At 53.3% G+C, this 19145-nt stretch overlaps 1 protein-coding gene across 1 annotated transcript in view; it reads right to left on the bottom strand.

Annotated features, from left to right (window-relative positions):
• Positions 1 to 19145, bottom strand: part of PHKA2 (phosphorylase kinase regulatory subunit alpha 2) — an 82008-nt gene that overhangs the window by 24356 nt on the left and 38507 nt on the right. Inside the window, exons 11-19 of the mRNA XM_004612221.2 lie at positions 16348 to 16443; positions 11880 to 11987; positions 11363 to 11441; positions 9806 to 9940; positions 8944 to 9053; positions 7531 to 7675; positions 7235 to 7313; positions 2526 to 2704; positions 1424 to 1597 (exon numbers count right to left, since the gene is read on the bottom strand). Coding sequence (XP_004612278.1) covers positions 1424 to 1597; positions 2526 to 2704; positions 7235 to 7313; positions 7531 to 7675; positions 8944 to 9053; positions 9806 to 9940; positions 11363 to 11441; positions 11880 to 11987; positions 16348 to 16443 — 1105 coding nt within the window. The remainder of the gene's footprint in view (positions 1 to 1423; positions 1598 to 2525; positions 2705 to 7234; positions 7314 to 7530; positions 7676 to 8943; positions 9054 to 9805; positions 9941 to 11362; positions 11442 to 11879; positions 11988 to 16347; positions 16444 to 19145) is intronic.

The raw sequence follows: 19145 nt of genomic DNA on the forward strand, positions 1-19145 counted from the left end.
CTTTACAAACCGCAGTGTTTAAATAAAGTGGGAAAACACCCATTATTTGTTGTAAAAAGAAAAAAAAAATAAGGCTAAGCCCACAAGAGGAAAAGGCATGACACTTAAAATAGGAGCAGCAAAATAGATGATAAGCGAGTGTCATGGCTCTCTGTAGGATGATGGCAAAGGAGAGTCAGAGGACAAAACCTACATCCCAGGGAGGGCAACCAAGGTCCCAAGGGGCCATGAATTTCAGAAACAAGCAAGTCGAGACTGTACCCTCTTTTATCACTGTAGCCTCTTTCCTGGTAATCGTTCTTATCTTAACCTATTGAAATAATCTTAGGATAAACACCGCCAAAAGAACGAATTAAGGAAGGAGAAAAAAGGGGGTTAGAGAGACAGTACAATAGGTCAGGTGCTTGCCTTGCACATAGCACTCATGCTTGATCCTCAGCACCTCTATGGTCCTCCAAGCTCGCCAGGAGTCTCCCCTGAGCTCAGAACCAGGAGGGAGCACTGAGCACCACTGGGTGTGCCTCCCCCCAAAAAAAAAGAAACGGTAACTACAGCCCACTGGGCCCAGATAGAATACTCTTGGACTCTAAGAAGATGAGTGAACAGATATTCATGGGTATGATCAACTGTTTAGAAACTTGTATTGTGAGGCCATGGGAAGATATAGGAAAGAAGAAAAACAAATGAAAGTATTGGGCCACTATTTTACGTTAGAAAAAAGAAAAATAAAATATGAATATATATTCATCATATGCTATGTGCTCATCTGGAAATAATATTTGCAAACATCTAATGACATAAAAAGTGAGTGCCAATTTAACTGTATCACTGTATCACTGTCATCCCGTTGCTCATCAACTTACTCGAGCGGGCACCAGTAGCATCTCCATTGTGAGACTTGTTATTACTGTTTTTGACATACTGAATATGCCACAGGTAGCTTGCCTGGCTCTGCCGTGCAGGCGAGATACTCTTGGTAGCTTGCCGGGCTCTCGGAGAAGGGTGGAGGAATCGAACCCGGGTTGGCTGCATGTAAGGTAAATGCCCTACCCGCTGTGCTATTGCTCCAGCCCAATTTAACTAACACACACTTATGTTGATTGAAAGTAAAGCAGAAGACTCGAAGTTAAAATGGCTAAAAACTCATCCTCTTTCTTAGGAGAAAATCAACAGATATTAAATCAAGTCGATGCATGAAAAGATAGGGGCATACCCATTACTGAGATAAGGAGATATGTCCCTGTCACGATAAGTCACTAAAAATATGGAGAGGAGCCAGAAGGATTTGAGGCCAGTGGGGAGGGGTGGAAGGGGACTTTTGCATTTGGTGTCTTAGGATTCTCTGACTTGGAAATTCTGCTCATGTGTTGCTTTGATGAAAAAAGAAATTATTTGAGCAAGCAGAAAAGAGTGAAGAGCATACATGGCATTTCCAAACCCTTTGCTTTGGCCATCATGGAAAGTATGTCCCGAGTGGAGTGGACAGCACCAAAAACATGGCTGTCTTCTTTCTTCTTACAAAGAGGGGGAAGAAAGCATTTCAAAGATGTGCTTTGCAGGAGGTGGTTGATATACTGGTCCAGGTCATCCGGGCTTTCTGTAATTAAGTGAGAGGGAGAGAAAATGTAAACAAGCTGCAGAAACGTTCAAAATGAACAGTATTCTAAGCAGAACATTCTAGTACATGTGTATAGCATGCAGCCCTGAGTAGAATTCGTGGATGAAAATATTTTGATATAGAGGTTTGCACTTCACCCTCAGAGAAGAAAGATATTTGCATATGTAATGTCTATGTTTATAAAGTTATTATTTGGGGAAAACTCTAACTTAGGAAATGAAAACACAGCTGAGATAGCACTTAGATCACATTATCCTACGATGAAGCAAAAACAGCGTAAGGCAACGTGAGGGTTGGCAGCCAATACCTGATGTTTTTGTTTTAGTTTGTCAAGAATAAGTTCAGTGTTATGGCACCTCAAGCCCCAGTGTCAAATACTCTCTACAAGTAAGAAACAGGTCACTGCAATCCATACCTTATTCGGTTTCATCATTCCTAGCTAACCAGACTGAGATCATTCTACCCTTTCTTAAAGCCAGGCAGTGCTTTGTGCTCAGAATATATTTGGGTGGAAAGTCCTCATCCTCGAAAGTCTTTCTGGCTCTCTAATTTTCAAAACACCTCTCCCAAGCTAGAGAGATAGCACAGGGCCGAGATGCTCGCCTTGCATGACGCCTGCTCTGGTTCACTCCAGGGCACCGCGAGGTTCTCCCAGGACAAAGCTGAGAGTAGCCGGCAAGCACCACTGGCTGTGGCCCACGCTCTCCTCCAAAGAAAATTTATTTAAAAACAACCCTATGTTGTAGTCAAGGTGTTGAAATGGCATTTAATTTGCTTTAATACATGCAAGTCTTTATCATGATAATTACCCATCATTTTCTGTGCAGGAATTTTAGACAATTTTGATCATGAAGCTGAGAATTAAATAAATTGAATGAACCACCTGCAGAGGCATTTCAACCCTCACCTCGGTTCCCCTGGTTATATACATCTTCCAAATAGCCTCCCAAGTCCGAGTCGCTGTCAGGACTCAAGATGCCATCACTGGCATCGTCAAACAACTTCTCATCACAGTCTGGATCCAAAAAGGTCAGGTAGGTGTAGAAAGACGTCGTGAGAAATTCCGAAAGGCTCCCCAATTTCACTCTGCCGAGGAGACACAGTGTTATACGTACAGGTGCCGTGTGGCCACGTTTCCACTCTGAATCATGCGGAGACTCAACAACCAGGTGGCGCTTCTGCCAGGATCAATAAACACGTCACCATTCAGACTGCCCCATCTAAGTCAGCCAAGAAATTAAAACGAAAACTCGAGAGCAAGGATAAAGTGAAAACACACAGCACATTAAACGCCAAAATGAGTCATGTGGATTTCTTACTCCCGAACCCAATACAAATAATAATCTATTTGACTGAACCGATCAGTTGGCAGAAAACATGGAACCTTTTTTTACCCAGAACCACCAGTTGGGTTGTTGTTTTTGCTTCCCCCTTGCCCTAAAAATGATGTGACTAGAACAAAAGTACAAGCAACCGCTCTATGGCTGGTCTCCCGGTCCTTGAATGTTTGAGTCCCCACCACGAAATAGTGACCGGGGCACATGCCCAGGTAAGAAGGGAGGTGTCTTGGAGTCAAATCTCTCTCGAAGGAATGCCAAGTATAGGACATCCCCAGAACGCCGCGAGGGTTCCCCATGACCTTAGTGCATTGCCAGGCTGGAGAACGTGCCATGGAAAACTGAGCTGGATTTCCTACGAGGGGTCCTGCCACAAAGACACAGCCTCTGGGCTGTGCAAATCCCCTGGATGGCACATCCTGAGTGCAAGCAGGCACGAGTGTGGGGGTGGGGGGATTAGGGGGGCGGGGGGGGAGGAGAAGGAACAGGAGCTAGACCGCCTGGGAGCTCCCGGAAGTAGATTATGTCACAAGAGTAAATGGACGTGTGAGATGCAAATGAATTCTTAAATGCACACACTCTGGCAGCAAGTGGGCCCCTTTAAGAAACACGGCAGGGAGAGCTAGAAAAGTCTTCCTGTAATAAATTAAAGATGAATCACTGGGCTGTGCCCAGGCTTTGCAGGTGGGAGGCCTGGGTTGGATTCCCCAGCACCACAAGGAGCTGTGCCTGAAAGGACGAGAGAAGGAGCGCTGCTGTGCGGGCCCCAAAGCAGAATCAAAACAACCTCTGGGGAGAACTCGGGGCCAGTTCTGATCATTGCTTTGTTTTGGCCTGAGCGTGGTAGGTGAGGGCAGAGAAAGTGGCAAATTTCTGTGGGCTGAAGTCAAAAGGGGTCAATTCCAAGGGGGACAATCTGGCAACTTGGGTGCTTTTGGGGGAAAAAAGCACATTTGGGGCTTGGTAAGGTGCTTGCCTTGCGTGCGGCTGACTTGGGTTCAATCCCTGGCAATTCATATAGTCCCCAAAGCACAGCCAGGAGTAATTCTTGAATGCAGAGCCAGGAGGAACCACTGAGCATTGCCAGGTGTGCCCTCCCTCCGCCCCCAAATAAAGCTTCTTTGGGGCATACACACCCAGTAGTGCCTGAAGGTGCCCTCAGGATAGAAAGGTTTTGAGTTGAATACGGTAATCCTGTCACAGGGGCCACTCCTGGGGATGGGACTGCCAGTATTGACCTGGGTGCAGTGGTGCTGGGGTTCAAACCCGGGCGTCCCTCACGCCAGGCACGTGCTCAGCCCTTGGAGTCATCTCCTGGACTCAGATCCTTTTTCTTAAGGATCCTCAAGCCCAGAGGAAATGTGAAAATGAGATTCTACCTTAATTACCAAAAACTCCGTGGGGCGAGTAGACAGGCAGGTGGTGGGGCTTCGGCAATAACTTTCAAGAAGTCATAAACCAAGATATGACCTTGAGGCAGCAGGTAGGCAGGGGGCCCTGAGTTCCGGGAAGTAATAAAAACAAGATACCGATCTAAAGATATGAAGTCACTCCGTTGTCAGCCCCAAAGCAGCCCTAAAGCCCGAAGGCTGAAGCCCCTTCGGAGACAGAGGCCCTGAAAGTAGCCCACACCAGCCCAGTGCATGAACCCAGAGAAAGCTGGACCCTGCAGAAGAGGAGAACCAAAGGGCGAAAAAAGAAGATGAAAGACAGGCGGAGTCCAAAGTTCTTTTCCTGACACCTCTCACTTGAGTCTACCGGCGGCTGAAACAGTTGGGAAACACGCTACAAAACTGCAAAACCGAATTGCACACATTCCTCTAGGACCCTGCACTTCAACATGGATGCATAATTACTTTCTTTTGGTGGGGATGGAATGTGCACATACTTGGCCATGGTCGTGCTGTGCTCAGGAGTGACCCCTGGTGGTGCTCAGGGGACCATCTGCAGTACCCGGTGCCCACAGGCAATTCCTTTGTTTTCTTTCTTGGGGCCCTCTGTTCCCCTCTTCACCTTCCGTCTTGAATTCTCCCTCCCCTTTTAATAAAATTTCTTTACTTTACTATTTGTCTTGTCAAAAATTTTCTTCTTTGTTTTGTTGCATGGGGGCACCACCCAGCAGTGCTCAGGGATCACTCCTGGCAGGGCTCAGGGGACCACAGCGGTGTCATGGATCAAACCTGGGCCGGCCGTATGCAAGGCAAACACCCTACCTGGTGGACGACTGATCTGACCCCCAAATTCTTTACTGCAAGGTTTGAGGATGACTCTGGGAGAGTGGCCTGAGGTGGCGAGGGACTTCCCTTTCCTGCAAAGAGCAATCCCATGCCCTTGCCTGCCACCGTGGCTGCCCCATAACCCCAGTGGTGGGGACCAGTTCCCACACACTCAGATGATGAGGACCTTGGATATGGTTTAATGACTGTCTCAGTGACAGGGCTGAGGCGGGCAGGGGGGGTGTTTCGAGGAGGGCCAGACTTCATTCTGTTCATTAAGTTCCTTCCCCACAGAAGGGGAGCACAGCTCAGGGACAGAGTGAAGGGCACGTGACAGAACCCATTTCCAAGCAGTGGGGTTCCGTGTTCTTCTGAAAACGGGGGCAGTGCAGTGAAAGAACTGGTTTCTAGAAGGGTGGGGAGACCACTCAGTGCTGTCCCGTGCTGATGAGCACCAGCCGGGAAGCTCTACGTCCCTGGTCCCCAGCGCTGCCTGTGTTTTATGGCCACACAGCAGCCGTGTGTGTGAGAGAGCCACACAACTAAGGGGCACAACAGCGAGCAAGGACCACGGCGACTAAGAAGTGTGAGCCCCACAAGGAGCCCTGCTGAGCATCACAACTGCAGGAGCACATGTGCAAATGCAGTTCCACCCCGCCGAGCACTGCAGCTGAGTGTGGGAGCACCACACCCTGATGCGTGACCTCTAATGTGTGAGCAACACAACCAACACGTGAGGGCGCCGTAACCAACCAACCGAGGCTGCCACCCTGATCATCGCAACTGCGCCGCGGCACCTGCCATCTTCTCTCCGTTACAGTGTCACATGCCTGGCCGGAGGGCTGACAGCGGCCCAGTGCCCTGGAAACGCAGATGGCTGGGAGACAGGCTGGGAGAAACCAGGGGCGCGGGCCCCTCGGGGCCGACAGCGACCCCCTCAGCGGGCTCCGTGAGCAGAGAGGCCCCGCTCAGGGCATCCAAACCCAGTTCCCGAAACATGAGGCCATCAGGCGAGGTGCAACAGCAGGCCCAGAGACACTTGGTCCACTCAGGGGAAGGTTCTAGAAATGGAAATCCGGCCAGGGGCTACAAAGCAAGAAATGGGGAGTCATTCCAATGGGCGCAGAGCTTCTATGCAGCAGGTGAGCGTGCTTAGCCCCGCTGAACCGGGCATGTTCTAGCGCCTACGAGGACACAGAAGAAACCCGGGTCTCCCGACAACTGCAGTGGAGACAACTGTGAGAGGGTTTCTGGGAAGCCAAGCGCCCCCACGGCCCTAACACCTGAGTGTCATTCCGCTCCAGGAGGACAGGCTAGGGGCCCCTGACAATGGTCTAGGTGCTGTGCTCTGAGGGCCCTGTGGTCATCTGGGAAGTTCCAGGAATGGAACTGAAGGGGCAGCAGCCTGTGGTCGCTCTCTGAAGGCCGTTGATGGGGTAGTGCCAGCTTGGGGCCCTGGTGTCTTCCATGCTTCTCAGAGCCACCAAACCAGCACTCCACACACACGTTCCCCAAAGGGCACTTCACAGGGATGGCTCTGTGCACCTGCCTGAGCCCCAGGCCTCCTAGTGACCCGGAAACCTTCACATTCGTCCCCGACGCTGTTTCAGAGCACATCCCAGCTTCCCAAGCCTGGCTGCTTTAGGCAAGCTGCATCAACAAAAAAGCATGGCTGCATTTGGGGCTCGAAAGTTGTAGGTTTCTAGCCAAAGACTCGAAAGATTTATGCCATCTGAAGAGAAACCAGAGTATGGAGTGATAGCACGGTGGATAGGGCGTTTGCCTTGCACACGGCCGACCCGGGATCGATTTCTCCGTCCCTCTCGGAGAGCCTGGCAAGCTACCGAGAGGATCCCACCTGCACAGCAGAGCCTGGCAAGCTCCCCGTGGCGTATTCGATATGCCAAAAATAGTAACAACAAGTCTCACAATGGAGACGTTACTGGTGCCCACTCGAGCAAATCGAGCATATCCATGAACAACGGGATGACAGTGCTACAGACAGCCAAAGACTCTGAGAAACGGCCACAGTGCTTCCCTGTTTTGGAAAAGTCGCACGTTACCTAGCTCCTCCGAAATAGCCGTCCTCTAATTTTCTAATGGTAGAAAGAATCGCAGAATGAATGTCCGAGCCGTCATTTGCTAAGGGGAGGGCGGGGAGAAAGATAGGTTAGTTGACATATTCTGGGCAACCTGTTTTCTTCCACATGTGCAATCTGATGACACACACAGGGCAGAGAACATTCCCGAACTAAGAAGCCAAACTGTTGAGAAGGCCCTGGAGTACTGAGCTGGGGGGAAGTAGGAGGGGGGGCTGGGAGGCTGGGAGAGTATGGGCGGGACCCAGGCATCAAGTTACTGAGCATGGTGTGCGTGATGGGGAAGGTGAGAGTGGGTCGGCCTGTCATGCGCCAACACGTGCACAGGTGCGCCAGCTCGATCCGCAGCATCTCCACCATCATGTCGTTGTCCAGGGCCAGGTAGAAGTGGTGCTGGTCAGTGAACTGCAAGGAAAGACAGAGCACGCTGGGTAAAGGGTCCGCCCTGGTTCCTGCCGCATAACTCCACTTGTTCCTCCTAGTACTAGTGTCGGGTTCCCTGGGGCTGGCGTGGGTCCCGTCATGGGGCTCTCCCTGCCACCAGGCCAATCCAGGGACTCCCTGCACGGCCGCAGGGCCTCCATCAGCGGGGGAAGAGGCGGGCCCAGCCAGAGAGATTTACAGCAGCCGGGCGAGCGCCTTAAGCACTGGCCCGAGCCTGCTGTCTCTGCAAGGAAATCAATAGCGCCTGAATTCCTACTCCTGCCAGGGCTGCTGCCCAGAGATGCTTTCCAAGCAAGGGCACCGAGAGCAGGCGAGATGGGGAGCCTCCGCGCATCTGATGGATGGCCCGCGTAATATCAACTAAAGGCACTGCCCCCTGAGGTCGATGAAAATCCAATTGTTCTCCTGGTCTCGAGACCGGCCCCTGCTCAGCTCAGCTCTGTCATTGCTTCCGAAAGGAAACAACTCCCCAGGTGGAAGCGAGTGTCACCGGGCACAGCCAGCATGGGGTTCTGACCCTTAACCCTGTGGCTGATGCCCTCCCCACCGGAGTAGGGGAGGTGTGCCCCACATGGAGACAGCGCCTCCACTGTTGGTTCTTCTAGCTGAGCAGATGGGTAGAAGCATTTGGTCTGGACTGGCTTCCTTTACAAAGGGAAGTGCCACAATCAGTATTTTGAGGAGCCTGTCAGGGGCGTTGGGCTGGAGTGATAGCACAGTGAGTACGGCGTTTGCTTTACATGTGACCGTCCCAAGTTCGATTCCTCTGTCCCTCTTGGAGAGCCCTGCAAGCTACTGAGAGTATCCTGTCTGCACGGCAGAGCCTAGCAAGCTACCCGTGGCGTATCCGATATGCCAAAAACAGTAACAAGTCTCACAGTGGAGACGTTACTGGTGCCCACTCGAGCAAATCGATGATCAATGGGACGACAGTGCGACAGTGCTACAGTCAGGGGCGTTGGGGCCTGTGAATCAGCCTGGACATGGTTGCAGAGGCCCTAAGGACAGAATAATCAAGGGTCACAGCGACTGTGCTTCAGGTACCGGGGCAGCGAGTCAACTGCTCCAGCACTGGCAACTTGAAAGCAGCGGCTGGACTTGTCCCTGCGGCTGAAGTGACACGCACAGTCCAGAGTGTCTGAGGAAAGCTGTGCCGGGTCAGACTCCTGCCACTTGCCAAGGGGCGTCCAGACAGAAAGGGGCCCTCAAACCATACCTGATTGTCTCACCTGGGGCGTGAAGGTGAAGATCTGGTTCCTGATGACATAGAGTTTCGAGGTTCCGAGGACCCCGATGTGCCGATAAGGCCGCCCACTCAATTTCATATTCTTATTCCTTCCTATTTGAAAAGGCAAAGAGAAAGGGGAGTGAAGGCAAATGCTGAGCCCAAGTGACTTCCGTTCACATTTGCGGGGTGGAGTGGGTGCTTATTTTGCTGCTAAGCAATTCTACAGTTGGGGACAGGTTTTCTAATGCTCTTCTTGCGGCCTGCAAACCAGCACTGCCAGGTAAACACAGGAAGAGCACCCATTCCAACAGCCACATGAAATGAAGCCGTGATTAAAGGAGTGGAGGTGCCACTGGGAATTGATTGAGTACTGAGTCATAACGCTTCAACCAAGTCCAATTTCAGAAAACGTCTGGAGGCCCCTCTCCTGTTTTAATGGGTAAAGGAGCACTTTCTGGGCTGCAGAAGAGAATCAGAATAATTGCTCTCTCTCTCTGTGCCTCTGCGTCTCTCTGTGTGTGTCTCTCTTTCTCTGTCTCTCTCTCTCTCTCTCTCTCTCTCACACACACACACGCACGCACGCACGCACGCACGCGCGAGGGCATGCGCACACACAATGGTCCTAAGGGGGTGTTTCTAAGGGTGGCTCCTTCTCTTCCAGCAGACCTAGCTAAGCTGCAGCAGCATCGCCCCAGTGGGCACGGGAAGCAAGTGCCTGTCTACCCACAGCCCCAACCCGGAAGTACTGGCCCCCTGCTTGAGTTTTTTTTTGCCCAACTATTTAGAATTGACATACAGCAGTCTCCCCAAGACTCCCCCACAATTCTTCAGAATCAAGATACCCTGCCATGGCCCAAACCTACCAAGCTTGGCATAGAGGTGACTGAGGATGCGGCCCGGCTGCACGCGGATGGGGTGAATGTCAGCAATGCTCTGGACATGGATCCCGTGTTTCCCCAACAACTCCTTAATGTGATCATTCTCGGCCAGCACAGTCACTGAAGAAGAATGCGGCGTCCACGTCAGAGCGAGCCCTGGCCCTCGCGCGCAGGGGGTCGGTCCTGATAAATCTCTTCCTGGGCCTGGACACACGCCGGTACAGGCTCGCCACGCACCGGGCAGCTTTGAAAACAGCCGTGCTCAAGCTGATGCTTTCCTGTTCCCTCTGGCCTCGGTGCCCTCCACACCCATGACACACAGGTACCAAGCCTGACCCCATCTCAAATGATGCGTCACCTGTGTGTCTCTGCCCCTGCTCCCAAAAGGCAACAAAGAAGAGTGATGGTGTAGTACGTGCTGGCTGTGGACACTCTGACAAGGTAGATCGTCTGTGTGGTGGCGGGATCTTTGCCTCGGGAGATGGGAAAATGGGCCTGTTATTAGGATATTGGGGTGGGGAGCAACCTGGCCATGCAAGCCAGTACTGAAGGTGTCGAAGAAGTGTGGGAAAGGTGCCAGATGCCCTGGAGAATCCTCGCTGGAGAGGAGGTAATAGAGAGGACCTGGGGAAGTGGGTGCTCGTCGGGCTGCACCCAGCAGCCAGAGCTGGCATGTGGCGATCCCAGTTTGTCTCCAGACCCACCTGCACCCAGTGCCTGGCCATGGCTGGAGGGAGAGGAGGCAGGAGGAGACAAGTGGGAGAGCCGGGAGCCCTGCAGGGACCCAAGACCACACAGGGGTGTGCAAGAGCCCAGCTTGCTCCTGCACTTGCAACTAGGGGAGAGAGACATGCTCAATGGTCACCTGTGTCCCAGCCTGCAGTGTAGGTGTAGTTTCAAGAAGACGACTGCTTTGTGCAAAGTATCATGGTGGTGGCGTTGCCTTTAGGAGCTACTGAGTTGTACGAGGTGGTTCACCAAAGTAACTGACATCACACACATACTCATTAAACTGGGATAACAGGAGCCATTTGTGTTAAGAATAACATTGGTTTTGGGCTAGGGAGAGGGTTCAAAGGCCTTTGTATGTCTCTGCATGCAGGAGGCCCAGGTTCCATCCCCAGCATCGATGGGCTCCCAATAACAATTTGTAAGCCACACCTGGCGGTGCTCAGGGCTGACTCCTAACTCTGTGCTCAGGGAGCACTTCTGGCAGCACTCAAGGGACCATATTGGGTGGTAGGGATGAAACCCAGGTTGGCCGTGCTCAAGGCAAACATCTCATTTTTTTCTTTTTGGGTCACACCCGGTGATGCACAGGGATGACTCCTGATTCTGCACTCAGGAATTACTCCTGGCGGTGCTTGGGGGATCATATGGGATGCTGGGATTCGAACCCGGGTTGGCCACGTGCAAGGCAAATGCCCTCCCTGCTGGGCTATCCCTCCAGCCCCTAAGACAAACATTTTACCGCCTGTACTATAGCTCCGGCCCCTAACATTGCTTTTACAAGTTTAAATAGTAGTAAACATGCTTCCAAACCTTGTACCACGACATCAGGTTTGACGGAAGTGGAAAATCTTCGATTTAAAGGATCGATTTCACCCACAGCCAGGAACCCCTAGGAAAGAGCAGGAGGAGCACTGTCAAGCACTAGGAAGCTGAGGCTTCCCCTTTCACCAAAGTATACCGGGGCCATCTCTTTGGATGCCCAGCATGCCCGGTATTCCTCTCCTTTTAATTTCCAAGCCAATGTCTCTTTGCTCGGAAACAGTGTGGCGGAGAGCCATGGACACAGGGATTTCCAGGCAAATCTCTCTGACACCTAGTTCTCCGGGACTGGTCAGCCCGCACTCATTTTCCCATGAATGAGGGTGGCAGGAGCAGCTGACCCTGCAGTGGGTGCGGTGTACAATGGACACGCCAGCTCAGCCCAAACCATGAAGATGCCAACGACTTTCACAGCTGCTCCGGCAGACGGTCCCACTGGGCTCTTCCAGGTGGTCCCCCGTGTCACATAAGGCACGGTGCCCAGCTCAGGCAGCTCCCGCGTGCCTACCTCTGCCAGCAGTGAGCTGAGGATGTACAAGGACTGGCCCCACAGATGGGGCAGCTTCCCCAAGGGCACCCTGTCCACCGTGTGAGGATTCTTATACTCTTCGTCCACCTACAAGAGAAAAGCACATGGCCAGAGGTAGTGGGGGTGGGGAGGGCGCTTGCTCTCCGCTGCCCCAGAAGATGTGATCCCTGGAACCTCATAGGATCCTCTGAGCCTGGCAGAGGTGGGTCCTGAACACAGACAGAGCAGGACTAAGGCCTGAGCACCATGGGGGGGGAAATACAAAGAAAAAGAGAAGAGAAGGGAGGAGGGGAGGGGAGGGGAGGGGAGGGGAGGGGAGGGGATGGGACGGGAGAGGAGAGGAGAGGAGGGGAGGGGAGAGGAGAGGAGAGGAGAGGAGAGGAGAGGAGAGGAGAGGAGAGGAGAGGAGAGGAGAGGAGAGGAGAGGAGAGGAGAGGAGAGGAGAGGAGAGGAGAGGAGAGGAGAGGAGAGGAGAGGAGAGGAGAGGAGAGGAGAGAAGAGAAGAGAAGAGAAGAGAAGAGAAGAGAAGAGAAGAGAAGAGAAGAGAAGAGAAGAGAAGAGAAGAGAAGAGAAGAGCAGGGCTGGGGGGGAAAGGCAAGCACAAACACGTGAAAGCCTTGCCAAATGCTATTCTTGACTCATCCTTGCTATTCCCTGTGAGGACTGGGGTCCAGAGGCCAAGGGTGGCTGCCTCATCTAGAGCTGCTTCCCATTACTGCTCTACCCCTCCCCCCACCCCACTGATGGTTAAGAAACAGAGTCATCGGAATGCCAGCCTTCCCGCTGCACAGAACGGAGCAACAAGAACTTCCGCAGTCCAGCCTTGCATTTGGCTGCTTTATCGGGACAATGATCTCATCCGACAGCTGCAGCCCAGCATCGCTGGATGCTTAGTCAGGTTTCTGGAACTTGCCATCTCCAAGGGTTCAAACTCTGCGTGCAGTGCAAGGAGATGAACAGGAGGTGGCGCTATTTATTGAGGCTCAACCACCACAGCCTACAACACTAATTTTCCATCGGGGTCTCAAAAATGCTCAATCCACTGGGGTTCTGACTCATCTGAATAAGCTACAGTCCTCTTTCGGCTGGAAGGTGCTAGGTGAACGTTATAAAGGTTAGGGTGTGGGGCAATAGTACAGTGGCTAGAGCGTTAGCCTTGCATGTGTCCTACTGGGTTCGATCCCCAGTACCACATACGAGTTCCCTGAGCATCGCCAGGAGTGATCCCTGAGCGCAGAGTCAGGCGTAAGTCTTGAGTTCAGCCAGGTGTAGCCCAAAAACCAAAATATATAAATAATATTTCTTTAAGAGTCTGTAACGTTCCCTGCTGGAAACGGCAGGCTGACCTTTGGGTTTTAGTCATTACAGCTAGTATCCACACTGTTCCCTCCGGAACACAAAAGTCTGTCAAGGGCAATGGAAACAGTCTATTTCCAAAAGGACAAATAGTACCAGGAGGGGAGCCATTGTCTGCCTGGGCATTCATCGGTGATACTGTTAACATTTACAGACTATGCAGCACTAGTAAACAGAAGACAACCTTCGCCACTTAAACCGAACCCGACAGAAAGAAATGTCACTTGTCATCCAATGCCTTCCACAGCACTGCAGAAGGAGATTCTCCCAAATGCCCTCGCGGCTACTTTAAAGCAGCGCGACTACTGAGCAAGCGTTTCTTCTCTCTGCAGAAGCCTGGGTGCTTCCCAACACACAGATTCTTACAATCAGACTCTACACTGAAGGGACTTGAAGTGTAAGAGGCGCAAAGAGAGAGCAGAGACTGGGGGGTGGATAGAAAGAAAGGTAGTTCTAGAATGAGAAAAGATAAGGTAAAAGAGAAAATCTAGAATGAGAAAAAAAATCAAACAGAATGAAAGTCAGACAGGTGTCGGGGCCCAAATCAGCTTTGTTCTGCACCCCTGCTCCCTCTGCAGGCCTTCCCAACAGCGTGCAGGTCCCCAAATGCCCTATGCCTTTGCTGTCACTCATGTCTGCCCTCCGTGCCAGCCACTAGCTCCTCCTGGTAGCCAGAGAAAGCCTACAGGCCGGAAGACACTAGCTGGATCCATGCTAGAATGCGTGCTAGAGTCTCTGCTAGCCCGTGAGCCTGAACAAACAGGGCTGACGGGTGCGGCATGGGCCGCAGTCCTGAGCTGGGTGCCCAGTCGAGGCAGCAGCCAGGCATGCGCTGGTCTCTGGCTGTCCAATGGCGCCCCCTGGGATGATGTCTGTCTGAGAGAAGGAGTGAGGCTGACTTCCAAGCCCCTTCAAGGACAGGGGCAGCCCGTGTGATCACACCTGCAGGGTGCGGGGCAGGCTACATCCCCGTGGTCACTACATGTTCCTGATGTGATGGAGTAGCCTTCCCAGAGACAAGCTGGAAGCAGCCCACGGCAGCTGTGGTCAACAGGCAATGGCCGGCTAGCTTCTGGTGGCCACAGCTGGGGGAGAGTGGGGTCGGTCATGACACATAGAAACCCCAAAGTTAGCAGGTGCAATTTAGAAGCAAGAAGGCTGCAGATGGGGCCAGAACCACAGTACAGTAGGGAGCGCATTTGCCTTGCACACGACCCCCAGCACCCCATATAGTTCCCCAAGCACTGCCGGGAGTAATTCCTGAGTGCAGAGGCAAGAGTAACCCTGAACATCACTGGGTGTGGTCCAAAAGCAAATAAACATAAAAAGTTTGGGGGGTGGGGGATGTTTGACTCCCTGTTCATGAGAAAGAAAAGAACAGCTGGGGTGGGGGAGTCGGAGAGATAGTACAGCGGGTAGGGTGCTTGCCTTGCATGTAGCTGACCCGGGGTCAATGCCCAGCATCATATATGGTCTCCCAAACACTGCCAGGAATGTTTCTCAGTGCAGAGCCAGGAGTAACCCCTGAGAATCACTGGGCATGGCCCCAAAACAAGAAAGAAAGAAAGAAAGAAAGAAAGAAAGAAAGAAAGAAAGAAAGAAAGAAAGAAAGAAAGAAGGGAGGAGGGAGGGAGGAAGGAAGAAAGGCAGAAGTAAGAAAGGAAGGAGGGAGGGAGGGAGGGAGGAAGGAAGAAAGGAAGGTAGGAGGGAAGGAGGGAGGGAGGAAGGAAGGGAAGGGAGGAAGGAGGGAGGGAAGGAAGGAAGGAAGGAAAGGAAGGAAGGAAGGAAGGAAGGAAGGAAGGAAGGAAGGAAGGAAGGAAGGAAGGAAGGAAGGAAGGAAAAGAGGGAGGAAGGGAGGGAGGGAGGGAGGGAGGGAGGGAGGGAGGGAGGGAGGGAGGGAGGGAGGGAGGGAAGGAAGGAAGGAAGGGAGGAAGGGAGGAAGGGAGGGAGGGAGGGAGGACAGAGAAGGCACAAGTTGGGCCAAGGAGATGCTCAAATGGCTGGACCAGGGGCACTGCGTACGGGCATCCCAGGGCTAACCACTGGCATTGCATTGGGAGAGAACCCCCAAGCACTACTGAGTGCGGCTCACAAACCGGAAAAAAGCTGTTTATAGCTCCCAGAGGGCACAGGTGGGAACGTCGTTTCTTTCACCTTCCTCCGCTTTGGGTTCCGAAGTCCCTCCTCGCTGCTACTTCTCTTGTGCCAGTGCCTGAGGCGGGCCAGGGTAAGGGCCTTCCTGGATGCGTGGGTGCTTGCAGGCGCCTCCCCTCCCCACTGCCCGCAGCTGTCTCTGCACCCACACACATTCCCACGGAGCCCCTTGCTGGCGCCCCGGGCCTCAGCTTCCAGAGAGAGGGAGAGGGGGAGGATTCGCCAGCGCCCAGGGAGGCCCTGCATTGGGGTGTGGTCTCAGGAGGGGCCGGGCCTCTGGTCAGACCAGGAGGGCCACATTCAGCGGCAGAACTCCCAACCCCCACGCTGGGTTCTGATCCCCCACGGGCCCTGTGGGTTGGGGGACCGGGGGTGCTCTCTGAACTCTCCTCCTTCCTCCAAAGCAATAGGGAAGGTGAGAAATCACGAGGGCCACCACGAATCCCCGGAAACAGGACACGCGTGGAAAGCCACCTTCGCACAAAGATGCTGAAGTCTCTCAAGACCCCGTTGAAGAAAGTGAGTCACACGGAGCCCAGCTCTCTGTGGGGCCCTTCCCGGGACTGGCGGGGTCCCGGTCCCCGGCAGAGAACAGCATCAAAGGCTGTGCCCACGTGGAGTCGCGAGACCCCAAAGTACAAGGGCCGCATGCGCCCTGTGCGGCTGTCCCCAGGGTCCGAGGAGACGCTGGCCGCTTTCCCGGGGAATGAGGGGGAGGCAGGGTGCGAGCAGGGTGCCCCACGAGTGTGCGTTCTTGGGCTCCTTCGCTCTAGGCTCAGGGCCCCGTCAAGCACGGCTCTGAAGTCGACACTCCAGGCACGGAGAGGAGCGTCCCCAGAGTGTTGGCAACCCCTCATCCCGGGGGGCCTGTGACTGAGGACAGGCGCGACGCAAATTGCGCACAGGCCCAGCGGCAGCTGGCAGCCCCGCCGCTTACCTTGTGGGGTGGGATGGCGTAGAGCTCGGGCACCAGGCGGACTCCGTCCTTGCCTCTGATTAATACTCCCTCCAGGGCCTCCCGGTACTCCTGGATCTGGAAAAGAACCCGTGGAGGCCCCCCGTGCTGCTAAAGGGGGCTGGGAGTGGCGGCATCGTGACAGAACACACAAGCACGCTGTTCCGGCCACACGGAGGCCAGGGGCCAGGCCCCGGGCCAGCAATGTGCACTGACCTCCAGTTCCAGGAGGGTGGGGTTGGGGGGCTCTTGCTAAGAGCCCGCATCACGAGTCACTGCCACAGCTGCCTTTCACTCATAAATATTTCACGCTTCTTGCAGCTTTAAATCTTGCCTTGCCAGCTAGATTATAAGCTGCTTGGAATGGAGGCCAGGTCCTAAAATAGCCGCTCTCATTTCCGCCCACTGCTACTTTTCCACGTCCAAGACCCTCATTCAAACATTTCTTGCTCAAGAAAGAGCTGCTGAAGAAATGTGAGGTGAGGGCAAGAAAGCCCGGTGCTGCCAATCCCTGCTCCCCAGCCTCGAAAGGCAGCACCCACGCTGGGGCGCCGAGGTGGCGCAGTGCTGGAGTATGTCTTTGGGGTTTGCTCTGGTCTGGGGGCCATACCTGGCAGTGCTCAGGGATCACTCTAGGCAGTGCTTAGGGGAATCGAACCCAGGTTGGCCGTCTGCAAGGCAAGTGCCCTACTCGCTGGACTATGTCTCCAGCACCCCCAAGAGTACGTCTTGCACCACACACACCCACACACACACACACCCACACACACACACACACACACACAACACGTACAACATTAAGTCTGCCATTAAAAAGCAGTAATAGAACCCTTTCTACTGAAGGGGGGGGAAAGGAAAAAAGTAGAGTCTTACGTATGCGGGTTCCAGGACTAAGACTCCAGGCCTCTCAGCAGTAGCAGAGGAGTTGGGGCGTCCCTCCCCATCTCCCTTCCCCCTTGGGGTCCTGGCTGTCACACCCACACTGCCTCGGGGTGCCATCTCGGCACACCAATGGCCTTGGTCCAGAGGCTCCCAAATGAATCCCCAAATTATTAGCGCCCTACAGGAATGTCTCTGCACCCCAACTATTTACAATTTTACAATTCCAGAGGCACACACAGCTGCAAAAGCGGCCATGTGACCTCTCATGGTATTCAAAGTGAGCCAGAGAAAATAAATTTTCTAGTGTCTGCCCCTGGCAGGCAGGCTTGAATGGTGGTGGGAAAGTTCAAGCAAACTATGATGCCCCAGAGTACAGAGAGAATATGGGGGAAATTGCCATAGAGGCATGGGGCGGGCTGGGATGGAGGGGGCGGGAATACTGGAGACACTGGTGGTGGAAAGTCTGCCCTGGTGGAGGGATGCATGTTCGACCAGTGTATGGCTGAAACTCAAACATGAAAGCTTTGCAACTGTAGCTCATGGTGATTCCATAAAAAAAAATAGAGTTTTGAGCAGCCACTTGTACGGCTCGTTAACATCCTTCCCCTTTGCCATATTTCCCTTCCCACACTTCCCCTTCCAGGGCTCCTTTTCTTTTTTTTAATTTTTTTTCATTTTTGGGTCACACCTGGCGATGCTCAGGGGTTACTCTTGGCTCTGCACTCAGGAATTACTCCTGGCAGTGCTCAGGGGACCCTATGGGATGCCGGGAATCAAACCCAGGTCGGCCGCGTGCAAGGCAAATGCCCTCCCTGCTGTACTATCGCTCTAGCCCAACTCCTTTTGTTTTCTTGTAAGTCTTGCAGAGCCCAGACTTGGTGTCGGTGGGGAGCAGGTAGAGGAAAAGTGAGAGGTTCGAGTCATAGGTTTCGTGAGGCTGAGAAACAGAGGCACCGATGCGGACAGTCTTTTTCATTCTTACTAAATCTCCTTAGCTTTTTCTGGGGAGCCGTTTCTGATCCTCATCAAGCCTGCTCATAAAAGACATTCAAACCGACTCCTTTTGGCGATCATTTGGTTCTGGGATAAAAAGACAAAACCCAAGATCATCACCGAAGCCTCAGAGGAAGATTCAGCAGGGGGGAAACATGAATATTCCAAGCGTGCTGCCCTCTCAGAAGCCAAAATAAATCTCTGAATGCAGCACAGGGGAGCAGAAGAGGCTGGAAAAACCCAGAGCTATGCCGGGCCACTCACAAGGGCTTCTCCTAGGCATGTGTAAATTGCTCTCCCGAGCGTGCTCAGGCACTGGGTCAATGCTAAAAATATGCATTAATGTGCCTACGGTAACTACTTCCGGGGCACTCACCAGGGACCCGACGTGGGTGGTATGCCAGGGATTGGACAGAGACCACCTCTAACAGGTTCCCGTCACAGGTAAGAGACAGACTGAGCCACGCCGTTACATGCGCTCATAAGGGGCAGACACCTGACTCAGATTTGTTTGTTTGGGGTCCACACCCAGCAGGGCTCAGGGCGATGGCCAGTTTTGTGTTCCAGAGTTGCTCCCACTGGTGCTTGGGGGGGGGGGCGGGCCTGGAACCCAGGACCCCTGCAAGCACAGCAGAGCGAGTAATGCGGCCCCAGGGCCCCAGATCCAGCTTTCTGAAAGGGGCCCACTGCCAAGGCGTGACCCGAGCGGGGCATCTGAGGGACGGAGTGTGCGCCCCATCCCCACCCCAGCGACACTCCAGAAGGAAAGCAGGAGCGAGCAATGAGGCGATGAGATGATGGGGCCCGGCAGAAGAAGTGAAGAACCAGCACTTCTCAGCAACCCCCCCCCCTCCGGTTCCTCCCGGCAATCAGGAAGCCATTCAGGGCGCACGGCACGGCAGCGA

Source organism: Sorex araneus, chromosome X, assembly GCF_027595985.1.
Source record: "Sorex araneus isolate mSorAra2 chromosome X, mSorAra2.pri, whole genome shotgun sequence".
In the NCBI taxonomy this organism is placed as follows: Eukaryota; Metazoa; Chordata; class Mammalia; order Eulipotyphla; family Soricidae; genus Sorex; species Sorex araneus.